The sequence below is a fragment of the Equus przewalskii genome, chromosome 12 (assembly GCF_037783145.1).
Source record: "Equus przewalskii isolate Varuska chromosome 12, EquPr2, whole genome shotgun sequence".
Classification (NCBI taxonomy): Eukaryota; Metazoa; Chordata; class Mammalia; order Perissodactyla; family Equidae; genus Equus; species Equus przewalskii.
Window position 1 is genome coordinate 8,401,902 of NC_091842.1, and position 18,550 is coordinate 8,420,451.

The following is an 18,550-nucleotide window of genomic DNA, read 5'->3' on the forward strand; positions in this document are numbered from 1 at the left end:
TTAGCACTTGAGAGACTGGATGGGGCCAAGGGCTTAGGGAGAGACTGGCTGCCTTGGAATAGTGGCGACAGTTTAGGCCAAAGAGGGGAGGTAGTATCTAATTGGCTAGAGGGTGGACCTGCCTGTGTCACCTACACTGAGGCCAGACCAGGCCACATATCTTCACAGCCTTTACCCAAGGGTTCTTTTCTGGGGTAATTTTAAGTAGTCATCCCAAAGACACCTGTTACAATTTGAAATTTTATAGAATCTCAGTATCTGCAAGTTAGGAGGAAAGTTATAAGTTGTTCTAAACGTCTGACCCCCAAATCCAAGTCCTTAACACCACCTTCTCTCTCATTCTTGCCTTCCCCAGCCTGTTCTTCCAAGTTCTGTCAAGTCATTCTCCAAAATATCTCTCTGATCTGTCTCTTCTCTCGTTGCCACCGTTATCTCTCACCTATCCTGCCACAAAATAGCCTCCGGAAACCGGCGTCCTTGGAACTCTGACTTGTTTAAACCGGCCTCCTTGGAACTCGGCTTGTTTGTTCTTGTTCTGCTGCTTGGAGCTTCACAGCACCTCTGTTCTCTTTTCCCTTTGACAAGCAATCAAATATATAGAGACACTGTTGTTGCTTTCTCCTTTAACTGTTTAAGGAACCCTTCAGCCTCTTCTTTTAGATATGATTTCCAGTTCTTCCCTGTCCTGGGCATTTGCTTTAATTTCGAGTTCTCACTGTGGGCTCCCAGGCTGAACATAGCCATCTAGCCATCTAGGTCTGTGCAGAAGGAACCATGACTTCCTGTGATCTGGTCACTCAGCTAAACTCCTTTCTTCCTTTTCCCCCTTCTTCTCCCATACTCTCCCTCCCAGATAAAAGCTAGAAGTTGGGTTTTTGAGTCTCCTTTTGGAAAGGCAGGCTACCAGTGCCCTGGCGGGCAGCTAAGCCATTCAGAGATTTTTAACGTGTATTCAGGTAGAACAACTCTAGGGAGAGGAGCTTTTTTTGTGGGATCTGAGAGCAGAGTGGGAACTAAGGATCCTGGAGGAGAAAGATTGCTGAGTTATTTAAATGCCAGCCAAGCTGAGGGTACTTCACAAGATCAGAAGAGAAACTCGGAGCCTTTGTAAATGTGGAGATCTTTATGCAGCAGACACCCTAGTCTGGTGGATTGAGCCCCAACCTTGGAATCTGCAATTTTTCTACCATGCTCCCCAAATTCTTTGACATTCTTTATTGAAAGGTTGGGTCTAGGTCCTCTCCCCTTGAATATGGGTTCTGCAATTGCTTGATTAATAGAATACGGTGGAGTGATGCTGTGCCAGTTTCCAAATCCAGACCTTAAGCTGGTAGCTTCCGTGTCCTGTTTCTTAAGATTGTAGGGGAGGAAGAACATTTCCACTACCCACTGGGTCCTTCTGGCTGGGCTACGAATTAAATTGAAATGAGACAGAATAACAGGAAAAAATCAAACAAAGCTTTATAACATGTATACATGAGAGAGACTCAGGAAACCTGGGTAACTCGCCAAAATGGCAGAGGCTCTCATCATAGATACCATCTTCAGCTAAAGGCAAAGGAGGATGTTGGGGCTGGTGGTTTGGGGCTTCAAAGGGGAGAAGGCAGGTCACATGGAAATGGAAAAGCAAATGTCTAGTAAATACAAATCTAATGAGAGCAGGTTTAGCAAGGATCCTCCCAGTCCACCAGATACCCAGAGTTATCTATGGTGATGGCCTGTCCTGGGGACAGGCCTTTATTTTAAATTTCTTTTAGACCATTAGGGGGAAGGTCAAAGTTGCTTTCAAAGTCTTTTGTTCTTAAAAATAGTCAAGGCAAGGCAAAGAGACACATTTTGGGGTGGCCAATTCTGATCCCCCACAAGCTGTTCACTCTTGGAACCCAATCACCATGCTGTGAGAAAGCCCCAGGCAGCCGCATGGAAACGCCACATGTTGGCATCCAGCCAACAGCCGTAGGTGAGGTCCCAGCCTATGTCCAGCATCAACCACCAGACATGATTCAGACATGAATCAAATGATCCCAACACCCAGCCTTTGAGTCTTCTAGCTGAGGCCCCAGGCATCAGGGAGCAAAGACAAGCCATGTTTTCTGTGCCTTTTCCAAATCCTGACTCTCAGAATCCATGAACATGATAAAAATGGTGGTATTAATGAGACAGGAACCAGCCTAATGAGACAGGGCCATCTGCAAGGCCCCAGGCCTAACAAGATTGGCCCCAACAAGATTGGCCTAACCAATTGGCAAGCTAGGAGAATCAGATAGAGGCCAACGAGATGCACATTCTGTGGCCTCTGGGCTTACGCATGCGCCCTAGCACCCAGGAGTCCACTGAAGCTGACTCTAGCCCCATTAGCGTAGTAAAAATCACACCCAGGAGTGGAGAGCTAGCATGCTAATGATACATGCGTCGCATGAGGTGGCATGTTGAACAACAGCACAGGTGCAAGCACAACCCCACCTCCACATGCCATGACAAGGCCCTCTTCCCCAGCCTTTGCCTAACAAAAGCCCCTCGATCCCACTCCCTAACGAGCCGATCACTTCCCCTTTTCCTTTCCACACCAGCTCTGTTGTGCCTCTCCTGTGCACAAGCTAATAAACTTTTACTTTCTACTCCCATTTGTTTTCGCTCTTGATTTCTAGACTGGGGGACAGTAAGAACCCAATGTGCCGGTAACGTCTGCACCACTAAGTTTAGGGTGATTTGTTATGTATCACTAGTAACTGAGACAGAACCGTAGAGTCATAAGACTCCAAAAGTCTGGGCTTCGTTATCAGTTAAAAAAATATATTTATATATTATATAAACATTTACTATTTTAATTTATTATACACATTAAAAATGTAATGGGTGAGTTGAAATAAATTATTTAAATATGTTATTGGTTAACAGTGCAAAATACTTTTTTGCTCTAAAAAACTAGAGCAAAGTGAGAAAAATTTTTAAATCATGGTTTAACATTTTCTGAAGTTCTAGTTGAAAGTTGCTTATTTTGAGAATTAGTTTTAATGACCTTCATAACTGAAAAGAGTACCTCTCAAAAACATGTAAATCCAAATGAAGTAGGTGCTGATTTGGCTCTCTTCACCACCTTTTGAATAGATGAGTTAAAACCCATTGAAATTCTTCGCTTGGAAGAGTTGTAAACAGGTCAGAAAACGATTTCCAAGCGCAGATGACAGCGTTCTCAGAGGGGATGTGCATTGTTTGGGGCCACAAAACCACTACATCCTGTAGCATGTAAACTTCAGTAATAAGCTCATCGTAATAAGCTGTGGGTTTGCCTCTCTTACCTTAGGATGCTGATCTGATTAGAGGTAAAGCAAGACGTTGGGATCCCAGTGAGGGCACCAGTGTCATGTCATAGTAATAAAAGTTAACTTCATTGTATTTTTCTCTTAAAAAATTAGAAATTAGTCATATTTCCTGCATGTCATCAGTAGACGTTTTGTGTACCACCTTGAGGTACAAACACCTCACCTTGACAACCACAGCTTTGAAGGGTTTTGTGCTAGTATACCCCTTGCCAACAGGCGGGGGTGTGGGCTGCACGGGCAGCAGCTCCAGGTGGTCAGGCCCAGGCCAGGCTGGAACCGTAGCTCGGGCTGGAGATGGGGAGGCCCCTGCACAGGCTGAACCTTACCTGGGCTGATAAGTGACATCAAGCGATCCTTTTCAGGGGCCTGGTGGTGCTTGCACGCCTGTTATCTTACTATTGCTTTTATAATTTTTGTAATAACTTTTATTAGTAAATTTATAATAATTGCTTTTAAATAATTTTCAATCAGGCTTTTTCTTTTTTAACCTTTGTTGTGGCCATGAGCTCCGCCAAAAGGTGAATTGCTGGTGTTCTCTCCTAAATTATTAAAGGGAAGAGGTTTTTCCAGATTGCTGAGAAAAGTCTCGAGCTGAAGGTAAGTCACCCTGTGCTTTGAACTCCAGGCAACACTGACCAGGGGGTTACAGGATGGAAGAAGAATTTGTGCTTGGGTGACATGAAGGGATGAGGTGGCAAGATGGGGAAATGGTTTATTTTCACACGTAGACGTTTTGAAGCCTTCCTTGAGCTCTGTAGTTCCTTCCCTGGCCATGGGGGAACTCTGTGACCCTGGAGAGGATCCACAGAACACGTCACTCTTGAGTGCAGATTCACTAAAAACCCGTGTGTGGAGTTGGGAGAGCTGGAGAAATAGGCACTAAAAAGTGTGGTCAGGAAAGAGCAGAGAGAGAGAAGAGTGGCAAACCCACCAGAAATAAACCCTGGAAACTAGAGAAGAATGGCGGGCAGAGGAACACAGAATCCCAGGGAGACTTGAAGGAAAAGTAGATGAGAACCGGTGAAGAGACTGAGTGGTGTAGCAGACGCCGAAAGTGAAGTGTCTCGTGTCCTTGTCGTAGCCTCTCGCGTCCGAGCATGAGGAGGCAGCCCAATCTGGAAACAGCACAGTTTCTCCACTGATGGGGCAGAGGACTGCTGGGTTTTGACAGAAATCTTGCAATTCAATTTAAATGTTTTGACTGTGTGTAGGAGAGGCAGCTCAGCATAGTTGTTAATAGTGTGGGTTCAGGAGCTAAAATATTTGTCAGTGTTCAAATCCTGCTTCACTGTATACTGACCTTGCGACCCTGGGAGGGTTATTTCCTCATATGGTGATTGTAAGTGTGGAGCTAATATGTGTGAATCACCGAGGACAAATTTAGCACATAGTATAACTCAGATGTGCCTCTTATTGTTTATACTACTTTGGTGCAGGAAAATAAGTGGCCTTTTTCACAACATTTAAAATATAGGTAAAAATAAAATAAATGGGGCAGTTATGAGGCTCACTCTACAGACCCACGTGAGGAAGGTCTCATAAAAGGATGGTCACCAACGTTCGCTGAGGGCTCGAGCCAGGCCGGGGCAGAGTGCCGCACCTGTGCTAACTAGTCCTCTCACTTATACTGGGAAGCCATGTGACCCGTGTTGAGATGTTGCCACTTTGGGTGGTTAAGTCTCTTTGTCTAAGCCCGCAGAGCTATGAAATGGTGACACTGGTTCAAACCCTCGTGGGCCCAATTCTAGAGACTGACCACAGGCTGCTTTCACTGCAGCAGGACTCGGGCTGTGGCTGCAGAGATTTCACCAAGAAGCATCAGAGCAGGTGGCCGTTGCCAGACCTGTGTCATCTAAGTACCTCCGGGCCAAAGAGAGAAGAGGCCGACCATGCTGGCCTGATGATCCAGGGCTTGTGTTGCTAGGCTGAGTGACTTTGTGTCTCTGGAGCTCAAAATTCTGGAGACTATTCAGGAATAGCCAAGAAAGCTCTGAGAAAAGGACAAGGGCCCTCACATATATCAAAACATAAAAGCATTCTACTTAGGACCATGTGGCATTGAAAGAGGAATAAGCCAGTCAGTCAGTGGATAGACTACGAAAGAGAATCCAGAAGCAGAACCACTTGTAAGGATTTATGATCAAGAGGGCAGTTTGAAACGGTAGGGAAAGAGACTATTCAGTAAATGGTTTGGGGGGAGCTGGCCCCATGGCCGAGCGGTTAAGTTCGTGCGCTCCGCTGCAGGCGGCCCAGTGTTTCATTGGTTCGAATCCTGGGTGCGGACATGGCACTGCTCATCAAACCACGCTGAGGCAGCGTCCCACATGCGGCAACTAGAAGGACACACAACGAAGAATATACAACTATGTACCGGGGGGCTTTGGGGAGAAAAAGGAAAAAAATAAAATCTTTAAAAAAAAATTTTTTCAAAAAAAATAAAATAAATGATTTGGGGACATCTGGCTCTCCATCTAAAATAAAATGTCACGCTATTGTACACAGCCCCCAAATCAAAATTCTTCATGGGCTAAAAATAAACCCTCCGTAGAGTTAAGCATAAAAACAAAACTAGGGAATTGTTTTTAGAACTTGGCCTTCTAAGCAATACACAAAATCTAGAGATGATAAAAGATTGACAGTTTCAATCTCATGAAAATTCAGATGGCGAGGGGAGTGGGAATGAGTAGGCCGGTGAGGGAGGACTTTGACGTTTTCTGTTCTTCTGTGTTTGAGGCTTATACAGTGAGGACTCACTGAGGGGACAGCACAGGATGAGACACAACGCAAAGAGTAAAAATAAAATTGAAAATATTGGTGAACAGTTAACTTCGTGCCAAGGCTTTTCACATCCTGATCACCAAGTATTGGGCTCCTCTTATGTACTCGGACTGTGTGGGGAGTGAATAAAAGACAGCCACCACTCAGGGCCCGCCATCTGTGCAACGGTTGTCCAAGCAGGAAATGTTCACTCAGGGACAGCTTCCTGGAGGTGGTGGGATTTGAGCTGGGCCTTGCAAAGTGGGGAGGATGGGAGACAAGGGTCTTCCAGGCTAGGGAGGCTGAGGCCAGCAGCCCCACGTGCCCCGGTGCTCTGCACCCACACTGGGCTGGGCCACCTTGAACTGGGTCAGCTCTGCACGCATCTCACACCCTGTCAGGGGAACAGTAAGGGAGGAGGTGGTGAGCGCAGGGCTGGGTCAGGTTTGGAGACTGGTTCATCAGGCCTGAGAGAAGGTGAAGCGGGGGAGAGAACACCAACTGGGCTGGGAGCAGTGAAGTGAAGGCCTGGAGGCCCTGCTTATCCAGGCTCTCAGGTGTGGAGGGAGTGACAGAGTTTGCTCAAGAAACCGACTGGTCTATGGCTAACACTACAGGATGAAACACAGATGCTGAATCCAGGGCACGTGGGCAGGCCTGGCCTCAGAGAGGTCACCACAGCCCTGGGCCACCTCTCAGTTCTCACCACACCCTGGACGAGAGTCCTCAGCATGGGCCCTTGGCTCTAACCCTGAGCTCACCAAGCTGCTCTCCAGATTCAAGCTCAGCACAGGATAAGACAAGACGCAAAGCATTCTGACCTCTGGCTAGGGTCCCCTGTCACTGTTGATACCACAGCATTTGGCTTGGTTTGCATTCTGTAAATCAACATAAACAGGGAAGCAATGGAGCCACACTTTGTGGAAAGAGACGGCTTGGGTCAGACAGGTGGCAAGAGGGACAGGTGGTCAGGATTTCCTGATGGGCTGGAGACGAGAAGAGTCGCGGATGCCCATGCCTTTGGCCTGAGGAGCTGAAAGCCGGTTGTCCTACCTGTGCTGGGGGAGGCTGCAGACGGGGCAAAGTTCAGTTTGGGGCGTGCTTGTGACGTTAGGCATCCAAGAGACGATGTTAAGCGGGGCAGCTGGCTGTGCGAGGCTGGAGGTCAGGAGGGAGGTCTGGGTTGGATTTAAATGTGGGACTGGCTGGCACATAGGCAGTGTGGAAGGCCACTTCAGGTGTCCCCAAGAGAGAAGTGAGGGGTCAGGCTCGGTTTGGCTCTTGGTAGTCTCCCTGCTGACTTGCCTGCTTACAGGTCTGGTCTTCCTCCTCCCAAGTTCCTCCACGTTCCCTGCCCCTTAGCTGGGCAAGGGCCAGGGGTCAGAGTCTTCTTCCTGAGGAGAAACCAGGCGCCCCTGGTTCTTCCCTCCCCCACCCCTCACCCCTTTCCAGGGCCTGGCCGGCTACCCACAGACTGCCCTGGGGAAGGAACCTCAGCCACCCGCCCTGCTCACCCTGAAGCACGGCATGGAGACAGGGAAACCTTGTCACTGTCACTTTAAGTCTCCTGAGGAAGGAGGTCCATCGCCCACTGCTCACCACACGGAGGTAAGTGAGAGAAGGAAGTGGGGCAGGGTGTGGAGAACACCCAGCCCGGCTGCTCCCCCGGCCTGCTCACACCTGCAGACTTCCTGCAATGAGACCGGAAACAGGTGCCGTCCCCACCATCACAGCCCCCAGAGCCTGGGCCAGAGGGGAGCCATGGACAGGCCCCGGGCCCTGCTCCTGCTCTTGGCGCTGCTGACACTCTGCGTCACTGCTGGTGAGTGGAGGCCAGAGAGACGCAGAGGCTGTGAGGGCGGGTGGAGACACAGGCCTGGGCTCTCCCTATGCTTGTATCCCACAGGGACCCCCAAGGTCTGGGTGCAAGTTCAGACGGAGGCCTCCAAGTCCCCGTCCTTCACTGTCCGCTGTGGATTCCTGGGATCTGGCTCCATCTCCCTGGTGACTGTGAGCTGCGGGAAGCCCGATGGTGCCGAAGGGGCCAGCCTGGCTGTGCTGCACCCGGAATTCGGCACCGAGCTGAAGGCCCCAGCCCGCCAGGCCCACTGGGAAACCAAAACCAGCATCTCCCTCACCCTGGAAGGGTCTGAGGGGAGAAGCCCCAGTCCGAACACCACCTTCTGCTGCAAGTTTGTTTCCTTCCCCGAGGGCTCCCAGGCGGCCTGTGGGAACCCCTCCCTCAGCACAGACCAAGGTGGGGCTGGCGAGGGGAGGGCGCCCGGGGAGGGCAGGGAGGGCCTCCCAGCACCGGGCGCCGTCTGGTGCGTCTCTCTGTGTGCAGGGCTCTCTGCCTCCACTCCAGCCCCCGTCGTGCGGGCCGACCTGGCTGGGATCTGGGGAGTCTCGGGGGTCCTCCTCTTTGGCTGCTTCTACCTCCTCCACCTCCTGCGCCGGCAGAGGCACTGGTGAGACCCCGCCCCTGCGGCCCCGTCTCAACCCCCACTGCACGGGGCTGGCCATGTGCTTTGCCCCTCACCCTCCTAACTCTCTCCAAGGTCTGTCATGAAGCTTCAGCCACCCCTCAGCAGCCCCCAGACACAGATGCCAGCAAGGGTGAGGACGAGGGGATCACTTTGGAGCTGGAATGGGGTGGGCTGCAGCTAGAGGGCCAGGGGGTGGAGCCTCACTGGGGCCTCCTTCCCATCACCCCTGCAGGCGGCCGGCCCAGCCTCCCTGGCCTCTCTCCACATCCCCTATGCCACGGTCAACACCAGCTACTTCTGCCCAGCAACTCTGGACACCGTCCTCCCGCCCCAGCCGCTGTCAAGGTGGGCGCAGCTCCCCACCCACAGGACACGCCAACCCCAGGCACCTGCCCCCTGGGCATCCCTGCCAGCCTCTGCTCGCAGCAGTTTCATCTCCGTTGAGAATGGACTCTATACTCAGGCAGGAGAGAGGCCTCCCCATGCAGGCCCCAACCTTACCCCTTTCCCTGACCCTCTGGGGCCCAGAGCCGTGGAGGGTCGTTTAGGAGTTCGATGAGAGGGACCCCAAGTCCACTCAGCCTTCCTCCCCTCCCAGGCCTCTGGGACCCCCTCTGTTGGGTGTCTGCATCCTGGGCGCCACCACCTTTGCACATCTGGTTTTATTCTTAGGCCTCCAGTAAGTGTCTCCACACATGCCTGGGCAGGGCGCACTTGTTGCGGATGTGGTCAGCGTGTGTGGGCACACGTGTGTGTATGTGAGGTGACAAACCCCATCCCAGGTGGTTTCCTGTTCTCAAGTCCCCAACTCTCCCAAGTGATGTCATAACTAAGTCAACAAAATGGTTTCTCTGACCGGAGCCTTGCCTGGGCCTTTTCTTTCTTGGGGGGTAAAGAGGTTAGAGGCAGTTACAACCCCTGGGAGACAGGGGTCAGGTTAGAAGTGGAGGAAGACAGGGCCTCAGCCTGGGAGATGCCTCCCCTGCCCACCCCCGGACAGGGGGTGATCCTGGGGCTGGGGTGGCAGTGTCGGGCAGGGGGACTCCTGGCCCTGCAGACCTTGCTGAGGGACACCAGGTGGGAAGACAGGATTGGGGGTCTGGTGGCCCCCAGGCAGGATGGTCCATACTCAAATCCCACCACGTCCTAGGAGAGCAGAAGGAGTTTCTGGGGCTTCAACCTGAGAAAAGTCCCTGTCGTCTGACTTGGTGTCCCTGTGACAGGGGCTCCCTGATGGCCTGGGGATGGGGCCCTCCTGTCTTCCCTCCACGTCCCAAATCTGCCCACGGTGCCTTCCTCGGGCTCCTCTCCTATCACGAGGACACCAGGACTACTCCCCACTGGCCATTCGGGGGGCAGGCAGAGGCCCGCTCAGACAGCAGCTGAACGCAGGCTCCCCTCCCCACTAACCTTCCCATCTGGGAGCCAGCCCGCTTTCAGCAAACAGGCCTGCAGCCTGGGCCTCATCGCGCCTTTGCCATGTGAGATAGCTCGGCGAGAGAGCTCTGTAAGCTGCCAGGCTCCACAGGAACGTGGCGGGTTCCAGGTGGCAGAGGGCAGGCAGGAGCCAGGCTAAGGTAGCAACCCCAACCAGGCTGAATACTAGTGGGGGGGTACACCTGCCACTCAGCCCCTTCCTCCATCCTGCGTATGGGAAATCCCAAGCCATGCCACCTGCCAAGCCAGGAACCACCCCTCTGCCTGGCTCAGGGAGGGCCTGCCCAGAGGCTGTGTCCAACCACAGAATCTTCTGGAAACCCAGCTTACTATTGCAGGCATGCTCAGATGTGGCCTTCCTAGGACCCATCGCCATCCAGCCACCAGCTCTACACTGCACTGGGGAGAGGGGGGACCAGGGAGGGTGACGGGGTGGTTAAGGGGTCATTGGGCCTGCCAGGGGTCAGCCTCTGTGAAGCCCTCAGCACTGGCCTAGTCGGCTCAGTGGTCCCTGCAGGGCTGGGGGCTCAAGGGAGAGAGGAGGGGGTGCTGCAGAGGTCCCTGAGGAGGGTCAGGGGCCCAGTAGTCTTGGGACCATGTCTGGACCAGGGACAGTGGTGTGGGGTCAATGGGGCTTGCAGGGTCTCAGGGGAGGCCTTGGCGCCAGGCTCCCCGGGAAGCCTTACTTCTCTAGAAGGGAAGGGTCATGAGACAAGGGAGGTAGGGAGCTCTGAGGGCCCCAGGGCCCCAGCCCGCCTCCCAGCAAGGCCACTTGCCATCGTGGAGTCAGGGGAGGGCCTCCCGGCCTGAGCCTTCCACAAGCTCAGGAAGCCGCAACCCAGCCTGGTTCCTGTGCTACGTGAAACCAAAAACCTCGGGACAGGGGCAGGCTACACAGCCAGCCTGCTCCCCCCTGTCCAGCCCCAAGTGCCCGAACCAGCCATCCTGAAGGGACCAGCTGAGAATGCTGAGCTGTGGCGCGCACTGCAGGGACATGGCTGGACGCAGCCCTGGAGATCAGCGGTCCAGGACCCTTCTCAGAGCCCGGTCTCGGAGATCATGCTCTAGGTGGAAGAGCTGGGCGGCAGAGGTGTCTTAGGGGGAGGGAGAGGGGGCCGCTGCCAGCAGCTTGTGCCAGCACGCACGCGCCGCCCAGCGGCCTCGCTGGGGCGGTGCGGACAGACCCTCCGGAGCCGGCCGGGCGGGAGGCCAGGCGCGCGAGGACCACCAGCCGGCGCTCCGCGGGGGCCGCTCTTCGGAGGCGCGCAGGGAGCTATGGGCGCCAGCAGGTGGCGCCGCTGACACCCTCTGCCGAGGGGCCCGAAGGCGCGGCTGCCTCCGGGCCTCCCTGGAAGTTCCTCAGCAGGAGACGCCAGCTCCGCAGAGAGGAGAGCATCCTCGGAGGCGCTGCAGGGGTTGCAGGAGGAAGACAGACCTGTGTCCCGCTCGCGTCCGCGACCCCCACCTGCTCCATACCCGGTCCCGCAACCCTGCCCTCGCCCACAGCAGCTGGCCCAGCAGCCCACTCCGGAGCCTGGGACCCAAGTTCGCCCCTCCCCAGATGGCCCTCAGGACCCCGCCACCCCACCGGCACCCCCACCCCCGTGAATACCTCCACCCGCGGTCAGCTGCTGCTGCTTTCCCCAACCTCACCCCACTGCAGTTCAGCAGTGCGTCCCCAGCACCCGACCACCCGACCGTCTGCGTCTGCCCCTGGGTGACCCTGGGCCCCTCCTCCGCAGTCCAGCCCACACCCACACTCAGGCCTTTTCTGTTAAGGACTAGAAGTTTGCATTTCCCTAGACCCTCAGGTAGTGAACCAGAAGAAAGGGAACTGCCTTGAAGAGGGAGGGAGTGGGGATTGATTTTTCAGCCATGGCTTTAAAGAAAAGAATGAAAAATATCTCCCCCGAGCATCCACACTCTCAAGGGTTTACGCCAGAATTCATAGTGCCTGTGAAGCTTCAAAACTACAAAGCCAATCACGTCGTCTAAAGTGACCCTCGAGGGGTAGTACACCTACACCCGGCGGATGTAAACACAGATCCCCCCTAGAAGAAGCCACTTACACCCAGACCTCAAAGAATCCCCACAGATTAGGTTCCAAGTAAGAAGAAATCTCAATTTAAAAAAAAAAAAAATCATCAAGGGGACTGCCCTGTGGCCTAGTGGTTAAGTTCACATGCTCCACTTTGCTGGCCTGGGTTTGCAGGTTCGGATCCCCAGTGCAGACCTACACCACTCCTCAGTCATGCTGTGGTGGCCACCCACATACAAAATAGATTAAGATTGCCACAGATGTTAGCTCAGGGCGAATCTTCCTCAGCAAAAAAAAAAAAAAAAAAAATATCATCAAACACAGCAAAACAAGTGATCATGAGCAAGAGGACTGCAGAAACAATTAACTGCAGAACTAGACCCTCAAGGACTGCTAGTAGAATTACCTCACAGGGGTCATAAAATAATATGTTTAAAGAAAGAAAAGATATTGGAAATATGAAACAAGAGCATGTAAAAGTGATCAGGCGGAAAAAAAAAACCCACAGACAGAAACTCTAGTAATGTAATATATAAATACTGAAATAAAAAACTAAATGGATAAATTAAACAACAAGTTAGAAACAACTGGAGATAGGTCCAAAGATATTGTCAGAGTGCAGCATGGACACACAGAGAATAAAAATATGAAGAAAAGTCAGGCGTAAAAGGCAAGAGTAAGAAAGTCTGACATGTCGAATGATATGACTTTAGAAAGAGAGACTAGAGAAACTGGGAAATAAGAAGTATTTGAAGAGACAATGGCTAAGAATTTTCCGGTACTGATTCAAGAAGCCCAATAAATTCTAAGCGTAATAAATAAAAAGAAGTCCACACCAGAAACATTCTAGTAAAACTGTAAAATACCAAAGACAAAAAGAAGACATTAATAGCAGGCAAAATAAAAAAAAAAAATAGTATCTACAGAATAGTAGCAAACAGACAGAGGTAACTTCTCAACGGAATCCAAACAACCATGCCATGTTATCTTGGAATTGTGAAGAAAAAACAATGTCGACCTAGAATTACATGCCCGGATAAATTATTTTCTAGAACCCTAGCAAAATAAAGACATTTTCAGGCAAAATAAAAGTAACAGAAAGAAGTAAGGTCTGAGGTGCAAAAGGGAATGGTGAGGAAAAAGAAGTCAGCATGTAGGTAAATCAAAGCAAATATTGAGCTTATAAAACAGTAATAACAATGCCTAACCTGTGGGGTTTAAAAGATCAAGGTAGGAGTGCTAGTTCTGGTTAAGATGGAGGAAACGCACCCCACCCTATCTCTCCAATGATTGCAACTAAACCCTGGACAGAATCCATCACGCAGTTACTGGGGGACTCTGAGAAGTAAATCATAGCAGACAGATTGGAGAGAGAATTCAAAACTCAAGGAAAGATATGGCAGTGAGTTTAAGGTTTTGTTTTTTATCCTCCCGTATCTCCTAGCTCAGACTCAGAGCATCCTGAATCCCAGAACTGCATAGCAGGCACGGGAAGAAGCAGCTCCAAGAGAAAGCTCCTTTTTCTGCTCGGAGGACTAGGACAGAGTAAGTAGAGGGGAAACCCTGGTTTTTGTTTTTGTTTTGTTTTTTTGGTGAGGGAGATTGGGCCTGAGATCACATCCATTGCCAATCTTCCTCTTTTTGCTTGAGGAAGATTGGCCCTGTGCTAACATCTGTGCCAATCTTTCCTCTACTTTGTATGTGGGTTGCCACCACAGCATGGCTTGATGAGTGGTGCAGGTCCACGCCAAGGATTTGAACCTGTGAACCCGGGCCGCTGAAGCAGAGAGTGCCAAACTCAATCACTATACCACTGGGCCAGCCCCCCTGGTTTTATTTTTAATCCCACCCAACAGTGCTCTGAGGCAAGACCCTATCCCAAAGATGCCCTTTCATGGCTGTAGTAGCAATATAGCAACAACAGCAGACATGCCCACACTGACAGAGAAAGTAGGAGAGAGAAAAACATCCCTCTCTCTGACCATAGAAACTGGCAAAGGGAGCCCTTGTAGTCAAAAGAGTGCGGGGAGGATTCCCTGCTTTTTTCTCTCCCTTTCCTCCCACTGCTTCCCCCGAGGGGCAGATGCAGTCACAGGAAGTGTATCACAAGAAGCGCATGAGGAAACTAAGACTTTGGCTTTCTGTCTTCAAAAGGAGGAAGCTTGAGAAAGGGATTCCGTAAGCTGCATATGAAGTCCCAAGCCCACCTCCAAGATACACATACATGGAACTGAGCCATGAAGACATATCAAAGACTCTGAGAACTACGCTGTGATGTAAGTCCCCACCCGGGTCTCAGAATGGCCCAAGGGCAGTGGAGGCGGCTGGAGGAGTGGAAGGGGGTGGGATGCATTCCCAGGACACATCCAAACACCACAGCCAAGCTTTTGAAAATGAAAATGGCAGTGGAGCCACAGCACACAGAAAGCACATTGGGACCGTGCTCTGAACTTTGTCAGCTCAACTGTCTGCCAAAACAGAGAAATCCACATCCTCCAAAGGGTTTTAATAAGACCCAGCATCTCATAGAATAATTCTTAAAATGTCCAGGATATAATCCAAAATTACTCAGTATACAAAGAAACAGGGAAATCTCGACAACCCTCAAGGTGAAAGACACTAACCCTAAAAAATGACACAACTGTCGGAATTGTTAGACAAAGACTTTAACACGGCTATTATGACCACGCTCTATGAAATAAGGTGAACAGTCTTGAAATGAATGGAAAGACAGACATTCTCAGCAGAAAATAAAAGCCACAAAAAAGAGCCAGATGGAAATTTTAAAAAGCTGACAAATATGATACCAGAAACAAAAAGTTAATTAGAAGAGTTCAATAGCAGAATGGAGATGAGAGAGGAAAGAATCAGTAAACTTAAAAATAGACCAAAAGAAATTATACAACCTGAGCAGCCAGGAAAAATAAGATTTAAAAAATGACCAGAGCCTTAGAAACTCTGTTTCCATGGGACAATATAAAGAGGTCTAACATATGTGCCATTGGAGTTCTGTAAGAAGAGGAGATAGAGATCAATGCAGAAATAAATATTTGAACAAACAACGGCTGAACACTTCTCAGATGTGATCAAAGACATAAATTTAAAGATTTAAGAAGTTCAGTGAACCCTAGATAGAATAACTCAAGGAAAACCATGTCCAGAGAGATCATAATCAAACTCCTAAAAACTAAAGATAAAGAAAGAAATCTTAAAAGCAGCCGGAGGATAACAAAACATTACATACAGGGGGAAAATAATTCAAAAGACTGCAGATTTCTCATCAGAAACGGTGGAGGGCAGAAGATAGCAGAACTACATGTTTAAAGGGTTGAAAGAAAAGAACTGTCAACCCAGGATTCTATACCCAGAGAAAACATCCTTCAGTAATAACAGCTAAATATATTCTCCAGTGAAAGAAAACCAACTGAATTCATAGCCAGCACACCTGCTCTAAAAGAAATGCTGAAGAAGTTCTTCACAGGGAAACTCGGAACCTCAGGAAGGTAGGGTGAACAACAGAAACAGTAATTATCCCAGGGAGTATAAGAGATTATTTTTCTCCTTTTAAATTCTTTGAAATATATGTAACTGTTGAAAGAAAAATTATAACGTTATCCAGTGGGATTTTTTCTGATTGTAGACTTAAGACCTATGACAATTACAACATGAAAGGGCAGTTAAAGGCATGTATATGGTTGAAAGGTTTCTTCATTTCACTTCAAGTGGTAAAATATTAATTCTAACTAGACCATGAAAAATGAAGTATATATATACACACATATATATTATAATCCCCAGAGCAATAAGTAAAAAACTACACAAGTTCTCATCAATAAATGGTGCTGGGACAACTGGATATCCACATGCAAAGAAAGAAGTTTCTGCTTGTGGTAATGGAAAAGTTTTGTAAATAGATAGTGGTGATGGTTGTACGACACTGTGAATGTAAGTCACAACACTGAATTGTGCACTAAAGGATGGTTAAAATGGAAATTTTTATGTTACGTATATTTTACCACATTTAAAAAATTACTAATGTAATATATCAAAACTCAGTAAACTGTACACTTTAAATGAGTGAATTGTGTGGTATGTGAATTACAGCTCAATAAAGCCATTTTATGTTAAAATGGGACCAAAAAATTTTAACCGGACGTACTTGGAAATGAAGAGACACACGCTTAGATAACTCTTGAATCAAAAAGAAGTTAAAAGGGAAATAAACCACTTAGAAAGCAGCAAGAAGGAAAACATGACCTACCACAACCTGGGGACACAAGGAGAACTGTACGCAGAGAAAAGTGTCCTGTCTTAAAGGCAATCATTTTTAAAGTAGAAGGATGAAAAATGAAATGAATACAGAATGAAAAATAAAGTGTGGAGATTTGGCAGACTGTTACATATGCCTCAAAACCTGGAGCTGTTTCCTACCAGACACACAAAAGTATGGGCTCCTATATACGTGTTTTCGAGTATTTTTAATGGTTAATGGTTTTAACAGAACATTAAGTAGCTGATAAAATATTGAAAAATTGAAAAGGAAGTCTGTTAAAATTCACACTATTTTAGCTTAAATATTTTATTTATACCCAAACCAGAATTTATTATAAATTTACCTTCCCGGTTTTAATGGAAGCAAACTCAGCAATAATACTTTTAAAATCTGCTAGGTTTATGGCACCCCCTTAAATCTTCCGTCTGAGCGGAGTGCCTCATTGCCTAACCCTAATCCTGGTCCCACAAGTAAATGCACTTCCTGGCCTCTCTGGGACAGGTGGGGGTCAGACAACTGATTTCTGGCCAGCGTCGTGTGGGAGGAAGTGAAATCATCACCTCCAGAGGAAGTGCTGTAAGACATCTTGTGCAATCTTCCACACTCTGTCTCCTCGTTTGCCAGATGAATGGAGAGGACCCTTAGGAACTAGAGGAGGTGAAGCTGTGGGAGGGAAGAGCCCGGGTCCCCGAATCACCGACTGGAGGAGAGATGCCCAGGAAGCCTTTGACCAGGAACATCCACGCTGGAATGCTATATGGTCCAGGACTGAACTTTCACTGTGTTAAACCACAGGCATTAGGGTTTATTTTTAACAGCACAAGTAGGATTTACTTCATCCCGTGCACCTCAGGTCTGAGAATGAAAACTCATAAGATACAATTTCTTTTATGGACTAGAAACCCCTTTTCTTCCTGTCCACATTTTCCAATCTGCCTTGTGGCTCTGCTCTCCTGTAGCAGGCGTTCCAGCAATAAATAGAACAACGAGCTGTGGAGCACTTCTCCCCTTATACCCACCACACGTCTGCCAACAGCGCACTCATACTCCGCGTGCTTTTGTCCAGTCATGAAGCAGGGCAGGTTCCGGTCGGAAGCAGATGGCTCTCTCAGATGAAGGCAATTGGAAGAGAGCTTAAGAACGGGAGTACTTATAGAGGAAGGAGTGGCCAGGGGGCAGGAATACTGTAAGGGACAGAGTGGTGGCCCAAGGCCAGTCCAGCAAGTCTGCAGTTACAACTCCAGGTCACAGTCCAGAGAGGAAGAGGGGGAGGGGCAGCGGGGAGGGAGCGCGCTCCATGCAGAGAGGGCTGCTTGACGGGGGGGGGGGGGGGGGGGCTGCGACCAGCACCGCCCCTAGAATCAGGCAAGAAGGACCCTACCCTGGTCTCAGGTTCTAGAAGGTCTTGGACATAAATACACAAGTGGATTTATAAAAGACATGTAGACATCTGGGTCACCCGGAATCCGGCACCCAGTGCTGGCCCAGGGAAACCTGTCACCTATAAGGAAGGATCTCATGACTGACACCCTTCAATACCCAGAGAAGTGCTTCTCCCCACAGATGCCCCATGTCCTGACACAAAGGGCACCGGACCCAAATGCTGTAAGGGTCTGGGGGTTGTGCCCTCGCTGACACAGAAGACTATCTGCATGGGCCTGTGTGAAGGAAGCAAGCAGAGGAGGTGCATGTGTAACAGAAAGGACGAATTAATTAACTTGTGAAATCTTTTTCTCAGATAACTTGAATGCAACAGGTTTTGCATAACAAATAATTGTCTCCAGGTTGAGTCAAACGTCCACTTTCTTTCTTCTCTTCATGTTCCAATTCAGAGTTCCAGAGACACTCACAAATTAGCATCCTGTGCGTAACAGTTGCAAACGGCAATTGCAGAACTTTAAAGAATTCTTATTTATAATATTATAAACCAATGTTACCTCAATTAAAAATGAGTAAAAATAAATAATTCTTATCACATATCTATATACATGCAAATGTGTGTATATATATACATTGTATATGCATATAGCATACAGATGGGTTTGACATATGCATGAAGCAAGCGACCGATGTTGCCTTAAAAAGTGGTTAAAATTGGGGCCAGCCCCGTGGCCTAGTGGTGAAGTGGTTAACATTTTGTAATATCTCCTGCAATACTGATAACTTCTGATGTGTGACCCCGCCGCGACACATGTTGTGTAAAAGGCACGACGTTCCCAAATCTAAGGATTCCTTT

At 49.2% G+C, this 18,550-nt stretch overlaps 2 protein-coding genes across 3 annotated transcripts in view; both read left to right on the forward strand.

Annotated features, from left to right (window-relative positions):
• The window catches only part of STAG3 (STAG3 cohesin complex component), a 28,873-nt gene extending 26,249 nt beyond the window's left edge, over positions 1-2,624 (forward strand). The window contains exon 35 of one of the 2 annotated variants that reach the window (XR_011524353.1): positions 356-2,624. The gene's annotated coding sequence lies outside the window, so the exon portion shown is untranslated. The remainder of the gene's footprint in view (positions 1-355) is intronic. The other variant, XR_011524352.1, reaches the window with a different exon arrangement.
• A 4,559-nt stretch (positions 2,625-7,183) lies between these two features.
• Positions 7,184-9,426, forward strand: PVRIG (PVR related immunoglobulin domain containing). The gene is made up of 6 exons (XM_008527314.2): positions 7,184-7,244; positions 7,533-7,902; positions 7,987-8,337; positions 8,425-8,548; positions 8,639-8,696; positions 8,799-9,426. Exons 1-6 carry the CDS (start codon positions 7,209-7,211, stop codon positions 9,123-9,125), a joined length of 1,266 nt encoding a protein of 421 aa, XP_008525536.1. The 5' UTR covers positions 7,184-7,208; the 3' UTR covers positions 9,126-9,426.
• The last annotated feature ends 9,124 nt before the right edge of the window (positions 9,427-18,550 follow it).

Bases quoted from the DNA above. Each gene is read 5' to 3' on its own strand.
- PVRIG (XM_008527314.2), top strand. From the start codon at position 7,209: ATGTTAAGCGGGGCAGCTGGCTGTGCGAGGCTGGAG. The intron at 7,903-7,986 runs GTGAGTGGAGGC...TGTATCCCACAG, and splicing joins GACACTCTGCGTCACTGCTG to GGACCCCCAAGGTCTGGGTG. The intron at 8,338-8,424 runs GTGGGGCTGGCG...CTCTGTGTGCAG, and splicing joins CTCCCTCAGCACAGACCAAG to GGCTCTCTGCCTCCACTCCA.